The 26,841-nt window shown below is 42.5% G+C and overlaps 1 protein-coding gene across 5 annotated transcripts; it reads right to left on the minus strand.

The window, feature by feature from the left end:
• Positions 1–258: 258 nt before the first annotated feature.
• On the minus strand, positions 259–10,764 carry LOC124702901. Of its 5 annotated transcripts, none has more exons than XM_047235082.1 (18): positions 10,444–10,764; positions 8,499–8,544; positions 8,291–8,421; positions 7,778–7,995; positions 7,532–7,699; positions 6,885–7,140; positions 6,661–6,831; positions 6,189–6,341; positions 6,015–6,125; positions 5,704–5,925; positions 4,727–5,623; positions 4,527–4,645; positions 4,217–4,454; positions 2,988–3,420; positions 2,780–2,907; positions 1,139–1,203; positions 926–1,003; positions 259–565 (listed from the first exon to the last, which is right to left on the minus strand). In XM_047235082.1, exons 2-17 carry the CDS (start codon positions 8,527–8,529, stop codon positions 934–936), a joined length of 3,411 nt encoding a protein of 1,136 aa, XP_047091038.1. In that variant the 5' UTR covers positions 8,530–8,544; positions 10,444–10,764; the 3' UTR covers positions 259–565; positions 926–933. The 5 variants fall into 5 exon arrangements, with proteins under 5 accessions (XP_047091038.1, XP_047091036.1, XP_047091037.1 ...); XM_047235080.1 differs by lacking the exon at positions 259–565 and adding an exon at positions 9,500–9,534 and having other exon boundaries at positions 721–1,003; XM_047235081.1 differs by lacking the exon at positions 259–565 and having other exon boundaries at positions 721–1,003; positions 10,448–10,764.
• Between the last annotated feature and the right edge of the window lie 16,077 nt (positions 10,765–26,841).

The following is a 26,841-nucleotide window of genomic DNA, read 5'->3' on the forward strand; positions in this document are numbered from 1 at the left end:
ACGCCCAATGGTCAAGAACATGCATTGCTCAACATTTTTTAAGTTAAAATCCCAAACCCTGGAGCATAACCCATATAATAATTCCTGGTCCCTTTTTGAAGAACTCGGGTCATATTGAGCAAATTTGTATCAGTCATACCAACCAATCTTTCAGATCTGCAACCCTTTCAATTAACATTGCAACTTTGTTAACCCCTCAATGAAACAACGCCACTGCATGTTGTTAGATAAGTTGAAACTTCCTAGAACAGAGCTGACAACACACCAAACTAAACTTTAACTTCTCATTTCTTCCACAGAAAAAATATCAGGTTCGTTAGAAACGACAAATCTCATCTGATGCTGTACGTCAATTACAGTCAGGTTAGAGCATGGTTTTATGATTAAGCGACTCAACTGCGCCACATCAAAACAAACACAGCGATTTGCATCTTACTAGCAAGTGAGAAGAGCAAACCAAAAGTGACATTATGAGCGGAAAGTTAACCTAGTTTACTAGGATTTGAGCTTCATCTCCCATCCTAGTACAGCTCTACCAGGGCCAGTAACATAAGACTGGTTCATCCTATATTAAAAGAGAAAGAGAACACAGATTAGAAAGTACTATATAAAACATTTCAATTAACATTACAACTTTGTTAACCCCTCAATGAAACAACACCACTGCATGTTGTTAGATAAGTTGAAACTTCCTAGAACAGAGCTGACAACACACCAAACTAAACTTTAACTTCGCATTTGTTCCACAGAAAAAATATCGGGTTCATCAGAAACGAAAAATCTCATCTGATGTACTGTACTTCGATTACAGTCAGGTTAGAGCATGGTTTTATGATTACTCAACTGCGCCTCATCAAAACAAACACAGCAATTTGCGTCACTAGCAAGTACAAACCAAAAGTGACATTATGAGCGGAAAGTTAACCTAGTTTACTAGGATTTGAGCTTCATCTCCCATCCTAGTACAGCTCTACCGGGGCCAGTAACATAAGCCTGATTCATCCTATATTAAAAGAGAAAGAGGACACAGATTAGAAGGTACTATATAAAATAACCAATAAACATGAGTCTAATTACTTGAATACAGATTAGAAAGTACTGTATAAAAAAACCAATGAACATGAGTCTAATTACTTACTTCTCCACACTTGTTTGCTCATAAGATCCCTCCATGACATGAACATGACTGTCAAGACCATCAATCTGGAAGAGTATAAGATTTTTAAATTTACCGAGTTAAAAAAAAAAACTTAAAAGTCATGCATTTTACTGTAATTTGATCAGAGATTTACAAATATGAGCTCTGCTTGTGGAAAAGAAAAGAATAATTCCTTTAAAATATATGTTGCCAGCAAACTGTGCCCTCAAGAATTCAGCAAACTGTGCCCTCAAGAATCAATGGGCTCCTAGTTTATTACCACACATATGTGGGCTAGGTTATTTGTTCCTTAAAGCCACCAAGATTTGAATTACGGGCGAGAATAGAAGCATTAGCACTCTCGACACTCTCTACCAGCCATGATATGGGGGCTTCTCCACCATTATTACATCTACCGTTTACCTGTTAACGTTAAGTCTGTCATTAGCTGGCCTGCTACAAAAGCAGCAGCTTGTCCAATTGTAATCTTATCTTGCTATATGTCATTCATCTGAAGACAAACTAAAACACTACACATTCATTTCAAAATACATTATATCGATAAACCCTAGCCAGTTCTGGGCAAATTCGTGATTCCCTTCGTAGGTCCTGTTCTTCTGTTCCTATGAATCTAGTTTGGGAATGACAAATGTACCGTGACAGGAACACGAGCAGAACTGCCGCTGCCGGCACCGAACCTCATAGAGGGGGCTGTGCCCACCTGGGAGACAAGGACATCAAGTACACAGCTTGGCCCTGGCAGGATCTCGCCTCCCTCACCCTGATCCAGCTTCACTTATTCAATGGTAGCGCAATGGCTGGATGGAATGCCAGATCAAGCCAGGGTGACCCCAGCTAGTAGGGGTCTGATCTCCGGATGAGGCACCATACGGGAAGAGCAAGGTTATTAAGGCATCCTAAGGAATTCAACCCCCGCCTTACCGCCTAAGTGGGCAAAATAATAAGTCTCAGCCAGGTCGCTCTACCGCCTAAGCGTCCCTAAGGCGACGCCTTAGAAACCATGGGGAAGAGGATGCACAAACTGCACAGACGCTGCTGGCACCAAGCAAGAGTGATGATAGGGCCGCGGGAGGACGCATCTCTGTTTATGATAATAATAACTAGCAAAGCTTTTGCATATGCGTTGTGCACTTGCGCATAATTTGAACCTAATTGTTAGGGATGGTTTGAATTTGCTAGTTAAATGAATTTAAAAGGTCCTTCACCGTGTTGCTTTTTGTACTACCAAACCTAAGAGAAAAGAGAGCTTCCTGGAGGTTGCCAAGATGCTGCCAGCTCACACGGCTGGAAGCATAAAGCTGACTGGGAAACACAGATAAATGTGGATATAGTCCTCAATACTTTCATTCTTCAAAAATTTTATTTTATTTTATCAGGGCAAATATTTATCTTTCGCTATCATTGACATAAAGAGTAAATAACTGAGTCAGCTAGTTTCTTGACTTACCTAGAGATGAAATATTCTAATGCATATCTTTCTCAATTTTGAAGTGTTGCTCTCATTCAATATAAGTAGGATATATTCAGAAAATAAGCAAACTTTGAATGTTCATTTCTCGCAACTTATTATAAAATGCCGAAATGCTTCGCATAGGTGACAGAATGGATGAAAATGCATACCTTCTTGAGAAAATTATCATGACCACCATCACAACCATATGACTGGACATGCGCATGTTGATAGGAACCAACCCAATGATTGAGATCTGGCCGTTTGTCAACAATTGCGCACGTCGATACAAAACCAACTGTATTATTTAAAAAAAAAAACTTTATTAGTGATTCCATACTGAAGGTATACACCATCATAGTCAATTACAATCACTACCTCTTGGCTTATGATCGACTACTATCATGGGCATTCCTAAGCACTCTTTATTATTCTCTGCCCCTAGTGCACTTATGTGATCAGCTTCATTGGAGAACTTCACAAATCCGTAACCCTGAGACAAGCCGGTCTTCAAATCCCTAGCCACCACCGCCCCAGCGAAAGATGGATACTGACGGAATTTCTCTTGCAGAATATAATCATTGACTTCTGTTCTAAGATTATGCACTAGTATACACTTCCCCTGCTTAGACTCAAAGCAACCCCTGCTGCAGCTAAATGTAGCCCATTCCATTACCCAAGGCTTGGTATCCTTCCTTTGATTCCAGTTCCGCAAAACATTTTGAGCTTCTTTGTGTGAGTTGAATTCAACGAAACCATCACCCTCAGGAAGACCAGTAAGAACGTTTCTTCTCAACCTTAGAGTTTTTACCTGCAATCAACAAGCAAACAAAAAAAAATGGTTGTGTACCCCTGACGAATGACAAAAGATTGCTGTATTAGTGGCCCCCTGGTAACAGATGTGTAACTGACGAATGACAAATTGTTGCTGTATTAATTCGCATAAAATGTATCCTGCTGCACTGAAACAATTAACTGAAAATGTAGCGAAATGCCAAAAAGCATCCAATAGTTCTCAATGGTATCCCTAGCAATTCTCAAAATTCTGCATTTCTAAGCTAATTAAATCACATAATATACCTTACAACAAGGCAATTCTCAATGGTGAAGAAAATAGGTCTAGAAGATTAATGTTGGCATAACTGCAGTGACAAATTTCAACAAATAATTATTGCTTTCACTTGGTCAAATCAATCACACCAGTCATTCACTTGAGCAAGGATGCTAACACAAGACATTATCTTACAACATCGAATAAGATGCAAAGGACAATAACTCATCGTGAGTTTAATATGAGGAATCAGGTAATGACTATAACTCGTAGTTATAAGCTTATAAGCCATTTCAGGCCATGCTGGCCTATCAACAACCCTAAGCTCAAGAACCCCCATGACTCGAAAGACAGACAATATGAACAACTCGTGTTGGCCTACAAGCGAGGAAGTATCAAATAGATAGCAATACTAACACGCCTGAATTAACCCAACTAGAATAGAAATCATTCAATTCAATCAAAACTAATGCATCCCCAAATCAGGGAGCTAGACACGGGTAATTATCGCAAGAAAATGGATCAGGCGTGCCACGCGGGGCATATCTAAGCCTACCTTGCCAAATGAAGAGAGCTCGTGAAATATGTTGACTTCATTCCCCGAGAAATCAACATTTCCAAACCACAGCACACAACTGACATTCTTGTTTCTCTGGTGGCACAGCTCTGCCGTCACCAAGCAGCCACTCTCAGTGATGCCAGGTCTCGGCTTGGGTTGTAAATGTGGCAGAAATGGATTTGATCTTGGCGGCTCTACAACATTGCTTGAAAATGCAACACATGCCTCTTCTAGCCTGTGAAGAAAGGCACTAAATTAATATACAGGGAATAAAAAATAAAACTGCGCCTTAAAAATTAAGACTTACATCTCATCACGATGTATGTTTCGACAAAGGTCCCAAACTATACCACAGAAGTCGGTGCCGCTACTCTGATCGAAGATATCCACAAGTTCTTCTAACCTTTTAATTGGTTTTCCTATAGACTGATTATTAAGCAAGATCATGAGGATGTTTATAACTGGTAGAAACAACCAACAATCATTAAGGACAAGGAACACACAAACCTTGGCCGCTTCTGATCCGTGAGCATCAAGATGCCGGTTCTCTGAAACCAGTTTCGACGGAGTAGATACCTCTATATTGCGAGGTTCAAAATCAACCCTCTGACCATGATTTACCACTCTCTGTAATACTGGATGATGAGAGACACTAGCTGGACCCAGATTTGACATTTTAGCAGTATCAAATATGGAATTAAACTGCGCCTCACTTTTGTAAAATACATCGCGGAAGCACTTGTAGAGATCACAAACAAACTTCGACCTGGCACCTGGTGTTGAAAGGAACATACTACAACTTATCTGGAAAAAATACAGCTCTCTGGACTCAATATGGGATAACAGATTTGCAGGAACTCTTTCTATCAACCTCTCAAAGAAGTCTACAAAGTAGCGTGGCAGGAAACCAGTCTGCTTTGAAGTAAAAGCAGGAGTAAGACACTTCTTCACAGCAATCCAGTCCAGCAGAAAGTTAGCATGTGAGAGATCAGAGGAACAATCTTTTCTAATGCTGCAGAGTATGGCAGATAATTCAGATCCATCATACATGATAAATATGTCCTTCGCGTCCAGCTGTCCCCCCCAGCTGCGTAAGCGCCTGTGCCTTTTCAGCTTTGCCTTGACAATTGCAGCAAGCAAGCGTGTACCAATGGGTAACACCTTTGTTATTTTAAACTGCCCCAATTGAGTCGAATAATCAGAATCTTTGACAAGGACAAAAGTGTTCAAAAACTGATTAAGATCAAGAACAGTAAGATCATCATCGATCAACCCAGCATCTTGGTGACACATCTTTCTTATCTTTAGAGAATCTTTTTCAGAACCTCCATTTTGTGAAACGATAAGTTCGTGCCTTGAAGTGGCCTTCTCGAGGAAAGAGGTGTGCCCATTAGTGTGGAGAAACTGACATAGACAATTTGTAAGTATGGTGCACAGTAAACTTATTGCAGAAAAGTAAACAACGAGAAAAGATACATTAATACCTCTAAGTAAGAAGAGGACAATGCTTTTTTTTTCTCCTGATTGGTCAAAGGCCTATTATGAATAAAAGTGTCCACCATTCCATCTAGTTTTGAAATTTGATCTGCAGCTTTGAACCCATTAAAGGAACACAGAGAAATTGCCGATAGAATGGTTGCTGATGATAAATTATCCAGAACAGAGAGTTCTCCGATAACTTCATCAAAGCTAACACGAATACCAGCCTACAAAAATTCAATATATATTAAAAAAATAAGGAAATGCATATAGAGTAATAACAACGTCAATAAACTAGGTTGACCATGGAGCCTACCGAAAGTGCAAAATACCCATATCTAATTAAAAGATTTGGCAAAAGTTCAGTGTTGCCTTTCTTCTTCTCAGATTCAATTGCGTTCTTGAAAATCTGGCTGCCATCACATTTCTGCAAAAGTAGAGAAATTAAAACTGAACTTACATAATATTGGTCAGTTATTTGGATTATTACCCTGCGTAGTTCTATCAAGGCATGGCCTTCAATAGCTCCAGGGTGGTTCGGAGAGAGAATCGAATGAGTCAGCACATAAGCATTGCGTGCTCTGTCCAGATCATTATTAGCAATCCCAAATTTAGCACTATACAGTTGCAAAGAGACATTTCTCTACAAGAAAATAAATAAATAAATATCATTCAAATTCTATATGTGTATCAGATTTGAATTTAAGAATGCATAATACTGATGGAAAATGTAACAGATTTTCTTACAATAAAGTTTGTTGCAATATAATCTGGTAAGAATATATGTGTATTATCACAAGTCTTGTATGATTCTTGTTAACATGGGTGAGGAGAAGGCTCAACAATTCGGAGAAATGTAACGTCTATTAGCATGTAGCACATCCTTACTCGCCTATGCTATGGGGCAAGAATAAAATAACTATCGGTGATATTCTATGCAGTGGCACTATATAATATATTACCTTAAGAGGATACTTAATGGCAAAATCTAGTTGCTCTGTAGCCATTTTCTTCTCTCCTAAGCTCATCAAATATTCCACATAGCTTATCCAAAAATCTGGATAACTATGCAATTGACATGAAGCTCTGTTATATAGAGCAATCACCTGGGAATATTGCAAAACAGGGAGAATCTGAAATAAAATAAAGAAGGAAAAAAAAAACATATCTAGTAAATACAACATACCTTGGGACGATTGCCTTTTTCTTTCAGGAAATTTAAATATGAAAACCAGTTGGAAGTTATTTGTTCATCCAAAGTCTCTGCTTCTGAATCAGGTACAATAAGGTCTTCAAATATTTTAGTTTCGAGTAACTGTTGTTCTGAACTGCGGAATAGTGCCTCCCTTGATTCAATATATTCTGATTTTTCATTGAACTTTGAGAACTCGCTAGAAGAAAGAATCTCCATAAGCGAATGTTTCTCAACGAATATCTTGAATCTGGAAAAATCACCACATAACAGTATAAGCCAAAAACAAAACAATAATCACAGAAATGAGCAAAAACAATCTTAAATAAAGCTCTGTAATATTCTCTATCGACACAAGATCTAGACTTGTCACAAAAGGCTTAGACTGGTATCCAATTCATGAAACCCTGGGTCCCTCTTTCCTTATAAGATGGAATAAAGAGTTCAAGTCCTGCATGTCCTAACATACTAATCCATTATTATACCTTTGGGCACAATCTGACCTTGAAACTAATGTCAAATGTATCCTATCACATACCCTTGCAGATTTTTAATAACACACATAGAGGATTCAATACAATCTCAGCTATAGCAGCGAATGGAGCAGTGAGAAAGTACAAACCATGTTCAGGTGTACTTACTGGGCGAAAAAAGTTTCAATCCCACGAACAGGACAAGAAAGCAGAGATGTGTATAATTGACCAACGGTAATCAAATTCTCGTTTCTTGTTTCATACTCTATATATGAGCGCCAAAGGTTATCTGACTGATAATATGATCCGACATGCCGGATTGCTTCTTCAAAGAACCTGCAATAAAGGAAAAGGGTATATAACTTGAAAAACACATTAGGAAATAAAGTAAAAAAATGAAGCACCAATGGTTACCCGCTGGTTGACTCATGTTCTCTTAATAAGGCAAGATCGCAGAATCTTTCCCAACGCTCTAATGAGTGTAAAGTATCAACAGCATCGTTGTGATACTTTTCCAGCATATCATCTCCTACCACGAACTCGCTATTGAGCTTTGCAAATTCATCAAAATCGGTGTAGTTACAGGGGAACTCCATGCGGAGCAGATAGAAAACCACATATAATTTCATTTGCTGCATAAGAATAAAAGGAAGTAATACTGGTAAGAGAAACCCATACAAAGCAGAGCACAGACCTAGTATGTCCTTATCCAATTTAAATAATTAAAGACAGAATCGCAAACAAATATAAATATATATCATAAATGCATCTGAAACAAGGTATCAAAATGTAGATAGGGTACCAAAGCAGAGCACAGACCTAGTATGTCCTTATCCAATTTAAATAATTAAAGACAGAATCGCAAACAAATATAAATATATATCATAAATGCATCTGAAACAAGGTATCAAAATGTAGATAGGGTACCCTCTTCCCCTTTCCATCAGCATCACTAACTTCATCTGCAACAGTATCAACTAGTGCACGCCACGAACAGTAATCCTGCGGGTTGTTTGTTACAATTCTTAACAGACGGCACTGTTCTGATGTGAAATGAACTGCAGAGACAGAAATAGAATAATTAAGAGTTGGACATATGCATTCTAGCAATTAAAACAGCTGTTGCTTCTAATACCTATATGCCCCTCTGCCAGCTGGACTGTCATTGCAGCAGGCTACAACTGAAATATTAGATACAAAGAATCAGTGGAAGTAAAAAAAGTTTGGAAATATAATGTAATGCACGCAACCATATGGCTGGCGGCACAACAATTATTGCACGTCCACATTGAAAAAGTCTACCACAAATCAAACCTTTCCTAACCAGCCAAACTGAATCATGAAAAGCTAACCCCTCCCTTAGATCCGCTCCTACAGATAATCATGGAATACTACTACTATCTTACTCAATACATTTTTAGTTTGTCTGCATACAAAATAATTGGTTATGTGTTTTTTGCACTGAATTATGAAGAACCTAAAATAACTCATGACAGAACTGATTTTCAAGTGGTATAAAACGTCCGTGAAAACCTGAAAACTAAATCCATAGATAATTTTAGAAGAAACACGTTCATAATATACTGGTTAGAGCTACCCAGGTTGGCACCAACACAGAGCAGCATCTGCGGGTATAAAGCTACACCAAAGTACAACGTACAATTGAGAATTTTCACTCAACTTTAGATAGGAGTATAAGGAACATATATGCACTATATTCAAAATTTTACTCCTCCCCCGGTGGATCATCCGTCTTCAAAATATATTGAAAACAGATAGGAGTATTCAGTCTACTAGCATGTCATATGACTACTTTGAGAGCTTTTTTGCATGGCCTTCTTCTACTCCTCCCCCGGTGGATCATCCGTCTTCAAAATATATTGAAAACAGATAGGAGTATTCAGTCTACTAGCATGTCATATGACTACTAGTACAACCAATCAGCAAAGGCAGAGCATGTCATATGACTACTAGTACAGTCTACTAGCATCACCATTTTCTAGCTAAACTACTATTCCTTCTCTATGAACAGACAAGATACAGTAAGCACTAGCGATACAAAAATCTAATCTACAAGTAATTACAGAAAGTATACTGTCGACTCCGAAACAATTAATCCAGAAAAAGGAGACCAACCACAGAGCTTAAATCTGAAGCAAGTTCACACAAGGCTGACAAGAAAAGAAGAATATATTAGTAAGGTACCATCAGGCTGACAAGAAAAGAAAAATAGGTCACAGGTTATTGTTGGCCAAACATATTGCTGCGGTGAAATTGCCTACCAACCAGAATTAGGAAAATGAATGTCCTAGCAACCAAAATTTGATCATATATCCATACTAGCAGGTAGCAGTAGTGTGTTAATTTGATCATGTATGTTCCCTGGAGAAAGGAACAATGCAAGAAGATGCCACACAATTGTGAATCATCGATCATCTTCCAGAGTGCAAGAAACGAGTACAAAATCCTACTAGTACTGTATTAGTTTTCCAAAATATTAACAAGAATGCACTGTTTTAATTAGCAGATAGCTAGAGTGCAATAACCATTTCAAATAACCATTTGTTGCAAGAAAGTTCACTCTGAACAAGAATGCACTGTTATAATTAGCAGCATATTATAAGGTAGCTGTTCTGCTGCAGAATATTTTCAGAGTAAATTTGCATATTACTTCCTACTGCACATGATGCTAAATTCTCTGGAGATTCACTCCCAAGATTGGTAATAAACTAGCAGTATTCTACTGTGGTAATTGATTGAAACTCCAGAATATATAATCCATCAAGCAGACATGAACGATCATGGCTCATTGACATAACAGTATGCATACTAGCCACGAATACATGAAGTGTAGCGCTGAACTGAGATACAATCCAGGTAATGTTAAGATGTGGAGCAGCACAAAGATCTCTAGATCTGGAGAAGCACAACGAGTATATACAGAACTAAGCTAAAAAACAGAAAGAAATCTAACAAGGAGGCAGTGCTCATGTTCCTAGATCTGGAGCAGCTACTCATCAGTGCAAGGACTGAGACATGACCTAGAAAAATCAAAACGAGGGGAGGCGTAGGGGACAAACCTACGTTGACGGAGGACAAAGAGAACCACGACCACCGGCCGTCGTCTTCGCCGGAGTGAACTGAAGATGTACGCCTGAGCAGATCTTGGGAGGAGAAAGACAACCGCCAGAGAGGGGATAGATGGCAGAGGAGAGAAACGATGCTATCGGGGAGGGTCTTGGACGATGCGCTCAGGGAGAGATCCACTGCGGTCGCCGGAGGTGGGGAGGCGTCGGGACCGGAGCTGTCGCTCCGAGTGTCACCGCCTCTGAGTCGCGAGAGCGAGACGAGGAATCCTTTCCCCACCTCTCGACTAGTGGAACCGTCTCCCGGGGATGGACGTGGAATCGACCTGGAAACTCTGGCTCGCGGTCGTCCAAATGGACATGTGGGCTTAACCGAGGAAATTGGACCATGGGAATGGGAGGCCGGGGAAAGGGAGGGGAACCCTCCGGGATGGGTTGCAACCAAACAAGCCTGAACGCTTAGGAAGGCGCTTAAGCGTACCAAAATAAACACCAGAAAATCTTATATTCTCTAAGCGTCCGACCTCACAACGCCCGACGCTACAATCGGTTATAGCGTCGGTACAATCGGTCGCTACAAACCTATACATATATCTACTTCATCAATCTTTTTTAGACTTGTCCACAACTATTTTTTAATAAAATACCACGTTTTCTGTTTTTTAATATGTAGAATTGCATTGGGGCAATCGATGGAACACATATCCCGTCGGTGCGGTGAGGTGTGTAGCATCTAGCTACGAATATATTCATAGACCTAGAACAGCTAAGTCATTTGTTTAAGTTATTTATGAAATTCTCTGCAACCAACTGGATGTTTGGTGTCCTAAAATCCACTAGATAGCCACAATTTGTGAGCTCAATCGATCCATCAAGGAGCAGTACCTCTAGCTTGCTACATCTATCAGAAAACACACTAGCTAGCTTGTACTAGATGCACTTGAAAGACATAGGAAAAGAACGAAGATAATTTATACCTCCCAGTACCTAGCGGTGGACGAACAGGGAGCAGCAGCCTAAGATGAAATCGCCACTGTACTTGGTCGTCACCCTCCGACCCGTCCTTTCTTCCGCCACCCCGTCCTTTCTTCCGCCGTCTCGTCCTTTCTTCCCCACCACAACTACAAGATCGGGAGAAGTAACTAATTAGCACGCCGGCCCGTCGTCGTCGGAGCTGGGGAGAAAAACAAGGGGAAGGAGGAGAAGCAGGAGAGGGCAAACCTTCAGCAGGAGATTGAGCCGGCGACGAGGAAGGCGATTAGATCTTGGACGAGGAAAACGACCCGATCTGAGCTCTCTCCAGTTGCCGCCGGAGAAGATCTTGGAGAGGGGAGAGGGGAGATGCGAGAGAGGTAGAGGATCTCGTCCGATCCGAGATCTCGTCCGATCGCCGCCGGAGGAAGGAGCGTCGCCGGAGGAAGGAGCGCCGCCTCCCTGTCACGAGAGCTAGACGAGGAATGTGATCCACGCCTCCCGACTCGCGGAATGGACGCCCAGGAAAAGACGCGGAAGGGCCAAGCTTCCTCTCCTCGTAGTCTGCCAAACGGCGCGGTAATTTGACCCGGGCCAATTCGGCCCGGGGCTTCCTGGGCCGGGAAAACACGGGGAACCCTCAGGAAAGCCTGCAACCAAACGATCCCTTAGAGCATCTCCAACAGGCGCGCTAAAAGCCCCGCGCGGCAAAAAAACCGCCGGTTTGCCGCGCGCGGGCGCTGCCGCGCTGCTCCAGCGAAGGCGGGAAAACGGTGCGCGCGGTAAAAAATTTGCCGCCCGCGCGCTTTCGTGCTATCCCGCGCGGGAAATCTGCCGCGCGCGCTATAAACACGACACGCGCGAAGCGGCCAACTGCCATTTCTTCCACGCGTCCGTCTCTCTCCCCGCCTTTCTCCCTCCCGCGCCGCTCCGACTCCGGCCGTTCCGCCTCCACGCTGATACGTCTCCGACGTATCGATAATTTCTTATGTTCCATGCCACATTATTGATGTTATCTACATGTTTTATGCACACTTTATATCATATTCGTGCATTTTCTGGAACTAACCTATTAACAAGATGCCGAAGTGCCGGTTCTCGTTTTCTGCTGTTTTTGGTTTCGTAAATCCTAGTAACGAAATATTCTCGGAATCGGACGAAATCAACGCCAAAGATCTTAGAATCCCCGGAAGCATCCGGAACACACGAGAGGGACCGGAGGGGGCACGAGCCCACCACACCATACCCTGGCGCGGCCTAGGGGGCCCGCGCCCCCTATGGTTTGGCCAGCCCTTCGACCCTCCGGCGCCGCCTCTTCGCCTATATAAAGCCCCTGGATCGGAAAACCCTATCACGATTGACGAAACCCACGAAAACCTTCCGGAGCCGCCGCCATCGCGAAGCCAAGATCCGGGGGACAGGATCTCTGTTCCGGCACCTGCCGGAGCGGGGAAGTGCCCCGGAAGGCTTCTCCATTGACACCGCTGCCATCTCCACCGCCATCTTCATCACCGCTGCTCGCTCCCATGAGGAGGGAGTAGTTCTCCATCGAGGCTCGGGGCCGTACTGCGTAGCTATGTGGTTCATCTCTCTCCTATGTGCTTCAATACAATAATCTCATGAGCTGCCTTACATGATTGAGATTCATATGATGATGCTTGTAATCTAGATGTCATTATGCTAGTCAAGTGAGTTTTACTTATGTGATCTCCGGAGACTCCTCGTCCCACGTGTGTAAAGGTGACAGTGTGTGCACCGTGTGGGTCTCTTAGGCTAGATTTCACAGAATACTTATTCACTGTTGAATGGCATAGTGAGGTGCTTATTTATATCTCTTTATGATTGCAATGTGTTTGTATCACTACTATCTATGTGCTACTCTAGCAATGTTATTAAAGTAGTTCTATTCCTCCTGCACGTGTGTAAAGGTGACAGTGTGTGCACCGTGTTAGTACTTGGTTTATGCTATGATCATGATCTCTTGTAGATTATGGAGTTAACTATTGCTATGATAATATTGATGTGATCTATTCCTCCTACATATGCATGAAGGTGACAGTGTGCATGCTATGCTAGTACTTGGTTTAGTCTGTTGATCTATCTTACACTAAAGGTTACTTAAATATGAGCATTATTGTGGAGCTTGTTAACTCCGGCATTGAGGGTTCGTGTAATCCTACGCAATGTGTTCATCATCCAACAAAAGTGTAGAGTATGCATTTATCTATTCTGTTATGTGATCAATGTTGAGAGTGTCCACTAGTGAAAGTGTAATCCCTAGGCCTTGTTCCTAAATACTGCTGAGTTACTACCGCTTGTTTACTCGTTTTACTCGTGTTACTACTGCTCGCAATACCACCACCATCAATTACGCGCCAAGCACTTTTCTCGGCACCGTTGCTACTGCTCATATATATTCATACCACCCGTATTTCACTATCTCTTCGCCGAACTAGTGCACCTATTTGGTGTGTTGGGGACACAAGAGACTTCTTGCTTTGTGGTTGCAGGGTTGCATGAGAGGGATATCTTTGACCTCTTCCTCCCTGAGTTCGATAAACCTTGGGTATCCACTTAAGGGAAACTTGCTGCTGTTCTACAAACCTCTCGCTCTTGGAGGCCCAACACCGTCTACAGGAAAGGAGGGGGAACATAGACATCAAGCACTTTTCTCGGCGCCGTTGCCGGGAGGAAAGGTAAAAGGCACTCATACTACGGTCCCGGGTAAAGTATTTTTCCGGCGCCGTCGTGTGTGTGCTCGAAGCTATTTCCTTTAGATCCTGCAATTGCATCTTTTTGTTTCTTGTTTACACTAGTTTGGCATAATGGACAACAATGAGCTTCTTATTCTATTTCCTGATTTAAAACATGGATTGTTTGATGCGAAAATTAAAAAACCTATTAAATCTTATTTGCATGCTGGTAGTAATATTAGTATGAACGCTTTGAACACCATTGTTGATAATAATATAGAAAGTTCTAAGCTTGGGGAAGCTGGTTTTCATGATATTTTTAGTCCCCCAAGCATTGAGGAGAAAATTTTCTTTGATGATACTTTGCCTCCTATTTATGATGATAATGATAGTGGTCTTTTGGTGCCACCTACTATGGAGAGTAAATTTTGTTGTGATTATACTATGCCTCCTACACTTGATGAGAATAATAATGATAGCTACTTTGTTGAATTTGCTCCCGCTATTACTAATAAATATGATTATGCTTATGTGGAGAGTAATAATTTTATGCATGAGACTCATGATAAGAATGCTTTATGTGATAGTTATATTGTTGAGTTTGCTCGTGATGCTACTGAAAGTTATTATGAGAGAGGAAAATATGGTTGTAGAAATTTTCATGTTACTAAAACACCTCTCTATGTGCTGAAATTTTTGAAGCTACACTTGTTTTATCTTCCTATGCTTGTCACTTTGCTCTTCATGAACTTGTTTATTTACAAGATTCCTATGCATAGGAAGCATGTTAGACTTAAATGTGTTTTGAATTTGCCTCTTGATGTTCTCTTTTGCTTCAAGTACTATTTCTTGCGAGTGCATCATTAAAACTGCTGAGCCCATCTTAATGGCTATAAAGAAAAGAACTTCTTGGGAGATAACCCATGTGTTATTTTGCTACAGTACTTTGTTTTATATTTGTATCTTGGAAGTTGTTTACTACTGTAGCAACCTCTCCTTATCTTAGTTTTGTGTTTTGTTGTGCCAAGTAAAGTCTTTGATAGTAAAGTAAGTACTAGATTTGGATTACTCGCGCAGAAACAGATTTCTTTGCTGTCACGAATCTGGGTCTAATTCTCTGTAGGTAACTCAGAAAATTATGCCAATTTACGTGAGTGATCCTCAGATATGTACGCAACTTTCATTCAATTTGAGCATTTTCGTTTGAGCAAGTCTGGTGGCCTAATAAAATTCATCTTTACGGACTGTTCTGTTTTGACAGATTCTGCCTTTTATTTCGCATTGCCTCTTTTGCTATGTTGGATGAATTTCTTTGATCCATTAATGTCCAGTAGCTTTATGCAATGTCCAGAAGTGTTAAGAATGATTGTGTCACCTCTGAACATGTTAATTTTTTATTGTCCACTAACCCTCTAATGAGTTGTTTCGAGTTTGGTGTGGAGGAAGTTTTCAAGGGTCAAGAGAGGAGGATGATATACTATGATCAAGGAGAGTGAAAGCTCTAAGCTTGGGGATGCCCCGGTGTTTCATCCCTGCATATATCAAGAAGACTCAAGCGTCTAAGCTTGGGGATGCCCAAGGCATCCCCTTCTTCATCGACAACATTATCAGGTTCCTCCCCTGAAACTATATTTTTATTCGGTCACATCTTATGTGCTTTGCTTGGAGCGTCTGTGTGCTTTTGTTTTTGTTTGTGTTTGAATAAATTGGATTACATCATGCTTGTGTGGGAGAGAGACACGCTCCGCTGGTTCGTATGAACACATGTGTTCTTAGCTCATAATATTCATGGCGAAGTTTCCTCTTCGTTAAATTGTTATATGGTTGAAATTGGAAAATGATACATGTAGTAATTGCTATAATGTCTTGGGTAATGTGATACTTGGCAATTGTTGTGCTCATGTTTAAGCTCTTGCATCATATGCTTTGCACCCATTAATGAAGAAATACATAGAGCATGCTAAAATTTGGTTTGCATAATTGGTCTCTCTAAGGTCTAGATAATTTCTAGTATTGAGTTTGAACAACAAGGAAGACGGTGTAGAGTCTTATAATGTTTTCAATATGTCTTTTATGTGAGTTTTGCTGCACCGGTTCATCCTTGTGTTTGTTTCAAATAACCTTGCTAGCCTAAGCCTTGTATCGAGAGGGAATACTTCTCATGCATCCAAAATACTTGAGCCAACCACTATGCCATTTGTGTCCACCATACCTACCTACTACATGGTATTTTCCCGCCATTCCAAAGTAAATTGCTTGAGTGCTACCTTTAAAATTCCATCATTCACCTTTGCAATATATAGCTCATGGGACAAATAGCTTAAAAACTATTGTGGTATTGAATATGTAATTATGTACTTTATCTCTTATTAAGTTGGTGCGATAACCATGTTTACTGGGGAACGCCATCAACTATTCGTTGTTGAATTTCATGTGAGTTGCTATGCATGTTCGTCTTGTCTGAAGTAAGGGCGATCTACACTGAGTTGAATGGTTTGAGCATGCATATTGCGAGAGAAGAACATTGGGCCGCTAACTAAAGCCATGATTCATGGTGGAAGTTTCAGTTTTGGACAAATATCCTCAAGTCTCTAATGAGAAAAGAATTAATTGTTGTTGAATGCCTTAAGCATTAAAAGAGGAGTCCATTATCTGTTGTCTATGTTGTCCCGGTATGGATGTCTAAGTTGAGAATAATCAAAAGCGAGAAATCCAAATGCGAGCTTTCTCCTTAGACCTTTGTACAGGCGGCATAGAGGTACCCCTTTGTGAAACTTGGTTAAAGCATATGTATTGCGGTGATAATCCAGGTAGTCCAAGCTAATTAGGACAAGGTGCGGGCACTATTAGTACACTATGCATGAGGCTTGCAACTTATAAGATATAATTTACATGATGCATATGCTTTATTACTACCGTTGACAAAATTGTTTCATGTTTTCAAAATCAAAGCTCTAGCATAAATATAGCAATCGATGCCTTTCCTCTATGAGGACCATTCTTTTACTTTCAATGTTGAGTCAGTTCACATATCTCTCTCCACCCCAAGAAGCAAACATTTGTGTGAACTGTGCTGTGCATTGATTCTTACATATTTGCATACTGCATTTGTTATATTGCTTTGCATTGACAATTATCCATGAGATATACATGTTACAAGTTGAAAGCAACCGCTGAAACTTAATCTTCCATTGTGTTGTTTCAATGCCTTTACTTTGAATTATTGCTTTATGAGTTAACTCTTATGCAAGACTTATTGATGCTTGTCTTGAAGTGCTATTCATGAAAAGTCTTTGCTATATGATTCAGCTTGTTTACTCATGTCATATACATTGTTTTGATCGCTGCATTCACTACATATGCTTTACAAATAGTATGATCAAGATTATGATGGCATGTCACTCCGGAAATTATCCTTGTTATCGTTTTACCCGCTCGGGACGAGCGAGAACTAAGCTTGGGGATGCCGATACGTCTCCGACGTATCGATAATTTCTTATGTTCCATGCCACATTATTGATGTTATCTACATGTTTTATGCACACTTTATATCATATTCGTGCATTTTCCGGAACTAACCTATTAACAAGATGCCGAAGTGCCGGTTCTCGTTTTCTCTGTTTTTGGTTTCGTAAATCCTAGTAACGAAATATTCTCGGAATCGGACGAAATCAACGCCAAAGATCTTAGAATCCCCGGAAGCATCCAGAACACACGAGAGGGACCAGAGGGGGGGCACAGGCCCACCACACCATACCCTGGCGCGGCCTAGGGGGGGCCCGCGCCCCCCTATGGTTTGGCCAGCCCTTCGACCCTCTGGCGCCGCCTCTTCGCCTATATAAAGCCCCTGGATCAGAAAACCCTATCACGATTGACGAAACCCACGAAAACCTTCCAGAGCCGCCGCCATCGCGAAGCCAAGATCTGGGGGACAGGATCTCTGTTCCGGCACCCTGCCGGAGCGGGGAAGTGCCCCCGGAAGGCTTCTCCATTGACACCGCTGCCATCTCCACCGCCATCTTCATCACCGCTGCTGCTCCCATGAGGAGGGAGTAGTTCTCCATCGAGGCTCGGGGCTGTACCGGTAGCTATGTGGTTCATCTCTCTCCTATGTGCTTCAATACAATAATCTCATGAGCTGCCTTACATGATTGAGATTCATATGATGATGCTTGTAATCTAGATGTCATTATGCTAGTCAAGTGAGTTTTACTTATGTGATCTCCGGAGACTCCTCGTCCCACGTGTGTAAAGGTGACAGTGTGTGCACCGTGTGGGTCTCTTAGGCTAGATTTCACAGAATACTTATTCACTGTTGAATGGCATAGTGAGGTGCTTATTTATATCTCTTTATGATTGCAATGTGTTTATATCACTACTATCTATGTGCTACTCTAGCAATGTTATTAAAGTAGTTCTATTCCTCCTACACGAGTGTAAAGGTGACAGTGTGTGCACCGTGTTAGTACTTGGTTTATGCTATGATCATGATCTCTTGTAGATTATGGAGTTAACTATTGCTATGATAATATTGATGTGATCTATTCCTCCTACATATGCATGAAGGTGACAAGTGTGCATGCTATGCTAGTACTTGGTTTAGTCTCGTTGATCTATCTTACACTAAAGGTTACTTAAATATGAGCATTATTGTGGAGCTTGTTAACTCCGGCATTGAGGGTTCGTGTAATCCTACGCAATGTGTTCATCATCCAACAAAAGTGTAGAGTATGCATTTATCTATTCCGTTATGTGATCAATGTTGAGAGTATCCACTAGTGAAAGTGTAATCCCTAGGCCTTGTTCCTAAATACTGCTGAGTTACTACCGCTTGTTTACTTGTTTTATCGTGTTACTACTGCTGCAATACCACCACCATCAACTACGCGCCAAGCACTTTTCCGGCACCGTTGCTACTGCTCATATATATTCATACCACCCGTATTTCACTATCTCTTCGCCGAACTAGTGCACCTATTTGGTGTGTTGGGGACACAAGAGACTTCTTGCTTTGTGGTTGCGGGGTTGCATGAGAGGGATATCTTTGACCTCTTCCTCCCTGAGTTCGATAAACCTTGGGTATCCACTTAAGGGAAACTTGCTGCTGTTCTACAAACCTCTGCTCTTGGAGGCCCAACACTGTCTACAGGAAAGGAGGGGGAACGTAGACATCACACGCGCCGTAGTCCCCTCCGCCCCGCGCGAAGATGCCTCCACGCCGCCGCCCCCCCCTCCAGCTACCACGACGTTCGGGCGCGGTCGAGCGGCCGATTCGACGCGGAAATCCGTTCGGGCGAGGAGCGGATCCGCCTCGGCACCTTCGACACAGCGCACGAGGCGGCGTGGGCCTACGACGTGTTCACGCGGGGGCAGGCGAAGATGCTCGCGCCACCGCCGCCGATGATCACGTGGGAGCAGCAGCGCCGGCAGCGGGAGCTGGAGCAACGCCTTCTCATCGCCGAGCGCGGCGAGGCGCTTCGCCTTGAATGGGCGCGCCGCTTCCCGGAGGACGTCGCCGCCACGGCGGCCTTCTACGCAGAGAAGGAGCAGAAGGAGGAGGAGAAGGCGGCGGCGAAGGCGAAGAAAAAGGCTCGCCGCGCCGAGTCCGCGGCGAGGAAGGAGGAGGAAAAGAAGAACGGCCTCCTCCTCCTCCTTCGAGTGGACGACGACGCCGGTGTCGGAGACGACTCCGAGCAGCTCGGACTTCGATTGGGAGTCGGACGAGTAGTTTGTGCCGCATTGTATCGTTGAACTTTTAAATATGTTCGTATTTTCGATCAAATTTTCATAGTTTGTTTGATTTAAATTTTCAAAAAAAGGTCGGATTAGCAGTTTGTGCCGTGCGCGCTGCAAAATAGAGCCTCTGCCGCACAGCAACGCGTGCTGCAAAATAGAGCCTCTGCTGCGGGCAAATTCGCTAACACGCGCTAGCGTTATACAGCGCGCCGAATCGCGGATTTAGAGCGTCAGATTATACCGCGCATGTTGGAGATGCTCTTAGAAGGGGTTGGGTCAGGCGCTAACACCAAGCCCTGCACACATGATAAGCGCACGGACTGAGGAAAGAAAGCCTGTACCCACGGGCGGAAACGCCCAACCCAGCAAGAGAGCAGCACGCAGTACGGTTAGATTAGAAAGCTCACGGCGCCTTTGAGGAGCCAAGAAGAGAAGGTGAGCAATTAGGGTCCTGTCTTTGAGTCAGCCTCAGATTTGGTATTTTATAAAGTACTTCTCAGAGCACTATATGGCTATCATAGAGATGATCTGCACTCCAAGTGACTCACCAATGATGAATTTTGCCTTTTGGATTTCCAAGGGACCGAACACCCTCAACTCATTTTGAATACGAAAATGAAACCAGACTTTGTTTTATTAATGCAGATCAGATTAAAATGTTTTCTCGGACTAATATAAGTAATGCAGTGTATAGTATCTGTCGTGATGAAACAATCAACTAAAGGACAGGAAATCCTAAAGCGCCAGATATTATATGCTCAGTATTCCCTGAACAAGGGTGTAACGTTTGCTGTTATATCCGACTTCTCTGGCTTCTTTTCTGATAGCCAGAGCCAAACGAAATGAAGGCAATAGCCAGGGCCAAACGAAACGAAATGCAGGATGTCATTGAATCCCTTGAGCAAGGCAATGTAAGGAATGCAACATCTCTATCTAGATATGCAGGCCTTTTGAGTTGCTCGTTTATTACTTGCAAGTATCAAGAAATAATGTGATATATCTTTTATGATTTAGAATGGAGCACATGTTTATTACTGGCAACTGCACTCTTCATTCATGGCAATCATCTGGAAATGACCAAGTGAAACTATGCAAAACCACAGATCTTGAAGAACCCTAGACACAGGAACCCTAGAATTCAACCAGAGCATCTAGAAGTACAGGGAGAGGATGCGGTGGGGTGGATGGTACTCACGATTGACTCCAGCTTCGACGGAGAGGAGGGGCGGCAGCAGGAGCTCTAGGTCGGCGGCGGCCTTGTTCTTGCGGTAGGAGCGTCGGAACGGCGGCGGCGGCCTTGTTCTTGCGGCGGGAGCATCGGAACGGCGGCGGCGGCCTTGTTCTTGCGGCGGGACGGCGTTAGAGGGAGCGGCGGCGGCTCGGAACGGCGGCGCGGTGGCTTCAGCTCGAAGCGGCGGCGGCCTCCCTCGTCGCCCTCGCCCTCCAGTGACGTTTTCCTTCCACGAGAAAACGCGAGGGGTAGACGCGTTTTACTTCCACCCCGGCCCGATGGGTTTCGGGGGGTTCCGGCGGGCCTAAACGGGCCAATACCGGCCTACTGAACGGCCCAGGAGCTTTTGAGGTGTTTTCGGGTGTTTTCATCGAGCCCAAAAAAACACTCCAAAACCGGCCCAAACACCTCTAAAAACATTGGCACCGAACGAGGCCTAACAGAGAGAGGGCCGGAGGTGGCAAGGAGGATGTGCGGAAATAGAAAGCGGGGAAAGAAGTGGAAACGGACGCACCCAATGCTGGGTGCGGATTATGCATCTATTTTCTTTCGCCTTCCATAGACATTTGGTAATTCTGGTGGGGTCATGTATGGAGTGGGAGAGATAATGGCGTATGGCAGGCACTGGCCCAGGTTCATGTGCCTGGCACGGCCCACCACGCAGGCATCCCGTTAACTGGTGGGCCATGCCGCCCAGTGCCCCGCCCCGTGTGGGGATCCCGGACTAGCTGTCCGAAATAATAATCAGTTCACGATCCCATGATGAGTGCGCCGTGAACACATAACCGAACTGATATCAAAGTTACATCATCCATTACAAAATGGAATAAGAATATTACAAAAAGATCACATCAGTGCTGACATAGTAGCCTCGAAGGGCCTAACTTAACACCAACAGCGCAGAGTCCAAGTCATCTGTCATAACCCTACATGCAATTGACTGGAAAAACGTTTCTAGCTCGCATAGACGTCGTCAAATCCTTCTTCATTTGTCAAATTCCTCCAAATCTGGCCAAGTAAATAGCCAGGGACAAAGCCGTGAGTATATTTGAAATTGTACTCGCAAACCATCACGAGAGATTAAGGGGATGTATATTTGGCAGTAGCAAGGTAATAGGCGCTATTCTAAGGCAAGAAAGTGAGAGATAGTTTCTCTCGTGGATATAGAATGTGCGAAAGAGACAGTTTCTTTTCTGGATATAGCATGTGTGAAAGAGACAGTTTCTCTTATGGATATAGCATCTCTATATCTTTGTTGAAGAAGATACTTCAAAAGAAGTTCAGACTTAAAACCACTAGGATGGGGTAACCTTCTCGGTCATCTCCATATGACCTCTAAAACCTTTCTCGTACCCTTCAGGTACTCTAAAAATGATTTCCTCGTTTCTTTGGTAAACCATTTCTAAAACAAAACCCATCAGGCCAAGCATTGGCCATTCCAACCGTCAATGACCGCGGACGTGGCTATTCGAATAGATTTACACTCTGCAGAGGTTAAGCACTTTCCCCACAAGATTCAAATACCTATCGTGTGGGCATCATCCCCGCATAACAACATATTCCACGTCAAATACCAGGACATAACTCTTTGCCTATTTTCCCTAGCATAGGACCGTTCCCCATGGAGTGTGTACCTCCCCGGAGAACCATGGTATCTCACCTCATTGAGTGTGACTCCATTTCTACGGCGGGAGACCCATGGTGTCATCCGGACAGGTAGCCTCGAAGGCATACCGTTATACGATTATACAAACCAACGACAATCCGGATTCCGGGGTGACGGCACCCTTATATAGTTGTGAGGCATCCTATACTAAGGCGAACAAACTCCGAGTTAAGTCCTATCCCACTTAAGGGTAATGTGGTTGTGCGGTTAAATTGGTTTGGGTGAATGATACGTCTCCAACGTATCGATAATTTCTTATGTTCCATGCTTGTTTTATGACAATACCTACATGTTTTATACATACTTTATGTCATATTTATGCATTTTCCGGCACTAACCTATTAACGAGATGCCGAAGAGCCAGTTGCCGTTTTCTGCTGTTTTTGGTTTCAGAAATCCTAGTAAGGAAATATTCTCGGAATTGGACGAAATCAACGCCTAGGGGCTTATTTTTCCACGAAGCTTCCAGAACACCAAAAGGGAAACGAAGTGGGGCGACGAGGCGCCGCCACACTAGGGCGGCGCGGCCCAAGGGGGGCCCGCGCGGCCCTAGCGTGTGGGCCCCTCGTCAGCCCTCCAACTCCGCCCTTCCGCCTACTTAAAGTCTTCGTCGCGAATACCCCAGTACCGAGAGCCACGATACAGAAAACCTTCCAGAGACGCCGCCACCGCCAATCCCATCTCGGGGGATTCAGGAGATCGCCTCCGGCACCCTGCCGGAGAGGGGAATCATCTCCCGGAGGACTCTTCACCACCATGGTCGCCTCCGGAGTGATGTGTGAGTAGTTCACCCCTGGACTATGGGTCCATAGCAGTAGCTAGATGGTCGTCTTCTCCTAATTGTGCTATCATTGTTCGATCTTGTGAGCTGCCTAACATGATCAAGATCATCTATTTGTAATGCTACATGTTGCATTTGTTGGGATCCGATGAATAATGAATGCTATGTTATGTTGATTATCAATCTATCATCTATGTGTTGTTTATGATCTTGCATGCTCTCCGTTATTAGTAGAGGCTCTGGCCAAGTCGTTACTTGTAACTCCAAGAGGGAGTATTTATGCTCGATAGTGGGTTCATGCCTCCATTAAATCTGGGACAAGTAATGTAAAGTTCTAAGGTTGTGGATGTGCTCGTTGCCACTAGGGATAAAACATCAATGCTATGTCTAAGGATGTATTTGTTGATTACATTACGCACCATACTTAATGCAATTGTCTGTTGTTTGCAACTTAATACTGGAGGGGGTTCGGATGATAACCTGAAGGTGGACTTTTTAGGCATAGATGCATGCTGCATAGCGGTCTATGTACTTTGTTGTAATGCCCAATTAAATCTCACACTACTCATCATAACATGTATGTGCATGGTCATGCCCTCTTTATTTGTCAATTGCCCAACTGTAATTTGTTCACCCAACATGCTATTTCTTATGGGAGAGACACCACTAGTGAACTGTGGACCCCGGTCCATTCTTTACATCGAATACAATCTACTGCTATACTCGCTCTACTGTTTTCTGCAAATATCATCATCCACACTATACATCTAATCCTTTGTTAAAGCAAGCCGGTGAGATTGACAACCTCACTGTCACGTTGGGGCAAAGTAATTTGGTTGTGTTGTGCAGGTTCCACGTTGGCGCCGGAATCCCTGGTGTTGCGCCGCACTACACTTCGCCGCCATCAACCTTCAACGTGCTTCTTGGCTCCTACTGGTTCGATAAACCTTGGTTTCTTACTGAGGGAAAACTTGCCGCTGTACGCATCACACCTTCCTCTTGGGGTTCCCAACGGACGCGTGTTGTACGCGTATCAAGCACTTCTTCTGGCGCCGTTGCCGGGGAGATCAAGACACGCTGCAAGGGGAGTCTCCACCTCCAATCTCTTTACTTTGTTTTTTGTCTTGCTTTATTTTATTTACTACTTTTTTTGCTGCACTAAAACAAAACACAAAAAAAATTAGTTGCTAGCTTTACTTTATTTGCTATCTTGTTTGCCATATTAAAAACACAAAAAAATTAGTTACTTGCATTTACTTTACTTATTTCATCATGTTTCCTCCTAAGTTTATTCTTAAAGATGTACCGGTAGGCCGAGGGTCTATCCTTGGGAAAGATAATATAGAAGATTTTTTCACTCATATCAGTACGGTTGAAGATTTTGAAGATAGACACTTGGTAGAACTTGCTCCTACTTATGAAATTGTTGTTGCTTCTTTAGTACACGCGTTAGAAGCTAGATTTGTTAATCTCAATCCCGTGATTCAACATATGTTCCTTACACTCAGTGATATGGAAGAAGGAGAAAAGAAAGATTTTGTATTAGAAACTCTTCTTAAAGAATTTGGTGGTGTAGCAAGAGAAGCTAGAAAAGTCTTTGCTAAATATAATATGCTTGGCTCTTATACCAACTTTGCTAGTACCCTTTAAAAGATGGAAAAAGATAGATAAAAGTACACTAATCAAGTTAATTATGAGGGGGATATTAAAACATCAATACCTTGCAAGCTCTTAGGAATGTGCGAGGCACTAGAAAATAACTATGCTTGGCTTGTCCCTGAAAATTTGTTTGATGAGAATAGCAAGCCTAAGACTAACGAAAAAAAAAAGTTTATAATAAAAGGTGGGGAGCTGTGGGGCTTTTGCCCTACAGTATAAGGTTTCAAAAAAAAAGACTAACGAAAAGGGAGCCTCTGAAACTTACATAGATAAGATACAATGCATAGTTGAGAAAACTCCAAACCCCGTTGTTGATGCATCATCTCTTGATAATACTTGATACACACTTTCTGCGCCTAACTGAAAGGCGTTAAAGAAAAGCGCTTATGGGAGACAACCCATGATTTTACTACAGCACTTTTGTTTTATATTTGAGTCTTGAAAGTTGTTACTACTGTAGCAACCTCTCCTTATCTTTATTTTTTTTTTTGCATTGTTGTGCCAAGTAAAGTCTTTGATAGTAAGGTTCATACTAGATTTGGATTACTGCGCAGAAACAGATTTTCTTGCTGTCACGAATTTAAGCATTAGTCTCTGTAGGTAACTCAGAAAAATCTGCCAATTTACGTGCGTGATCCTCAGATATGTACGCAACTTTCATTCAATTTGAGCATTTTCATTTGAGCAAGTCTGGTGCACCTAAAAAATTCGTCTTTACGGATTGTTCTGTTTTGACAGATTCTGCCTTTTATTTCGCATTGCATGTTTTGCTATGCTTGATGGATTTCTTTATTCCATTAACTTTCAGTAGCTTTGTGCAATGTCCAGAAGTGTTAAGAATGATTATGTCACCTCTGAACATGTGAATTTTGATTATGCACTAACCCTCTAATGAGTTGTTTTGAGTTTGGTGTGGAGGAAGTTTTCAAGGATCAAGAGAGGAGGATGATACAATATGATCAAGGAGAGTGAAAGCTCTAAGCTTGGGGATGCCCCGGTGGTTCATCCCTACATATTTCAAGAAGACTCAAGCATCTAAGCTTGGAGATGCCCAAGGCATCCCCTTCTTCATCAACAACATTATCAGGTTCCTCTAGTGAAACTATATTTTTATTCCATCACATCTTATGTGCTTTGCTTGGAGCGTCTGTATGTTTTTATTTTGTTTTGTTTGAATAAAGTTGGATCCTAGCATTCATTGTGTGGGAGAGAGACACGCTCCGCTGTTGCATATGGACAAATATGTCCTTAGGCTTTACTCATAATGTTCATGGCGAAGATTGAATCTGCTTCGTTAATTGTTATATTGTTGGAAACGGGAAATGCTACATGTGGTAATTGGTAGAATGTCTTGAATAGTTTGATACTTGGCAATTGTTGTGCTCATAAGGATCATGTTTAAGCTCTTGCATCATATACTTTGCGCCTATTAGTGAAGAAATACATAGAGCTTGCTAAAATTTGGTTTGCATGATTGGTCTCTCTAAGGTCTAGATATTTTTCTAGTAAGGGTTTGAACAACAAGGAAGACAGTGTAGAGTCTTATAATGCTTGCAATATGTTTTTATGTGATTTTTGTACTAGTTCATACTTGTGTTTGCTTCAAACAACCTTGCTATCCTAAGCCTTGTATTGAGAGGGAATACTTCTCCTG

The sequence above is a fragment of the Lolium rigidum genome, chromosome 3 (assembly GCF_022539505.1).
Source record: "Lolium rigidum isolate FL_2022 chromosome 3, APGP_CSIRO_Lrig_0.1, whole genome shotgun sequence".
NCBI lineage: Eukaryota > Viridiplantae > Streptophyta > Magnoliopsida > Poales > Poaceae > Lolium > Lolium rigidum.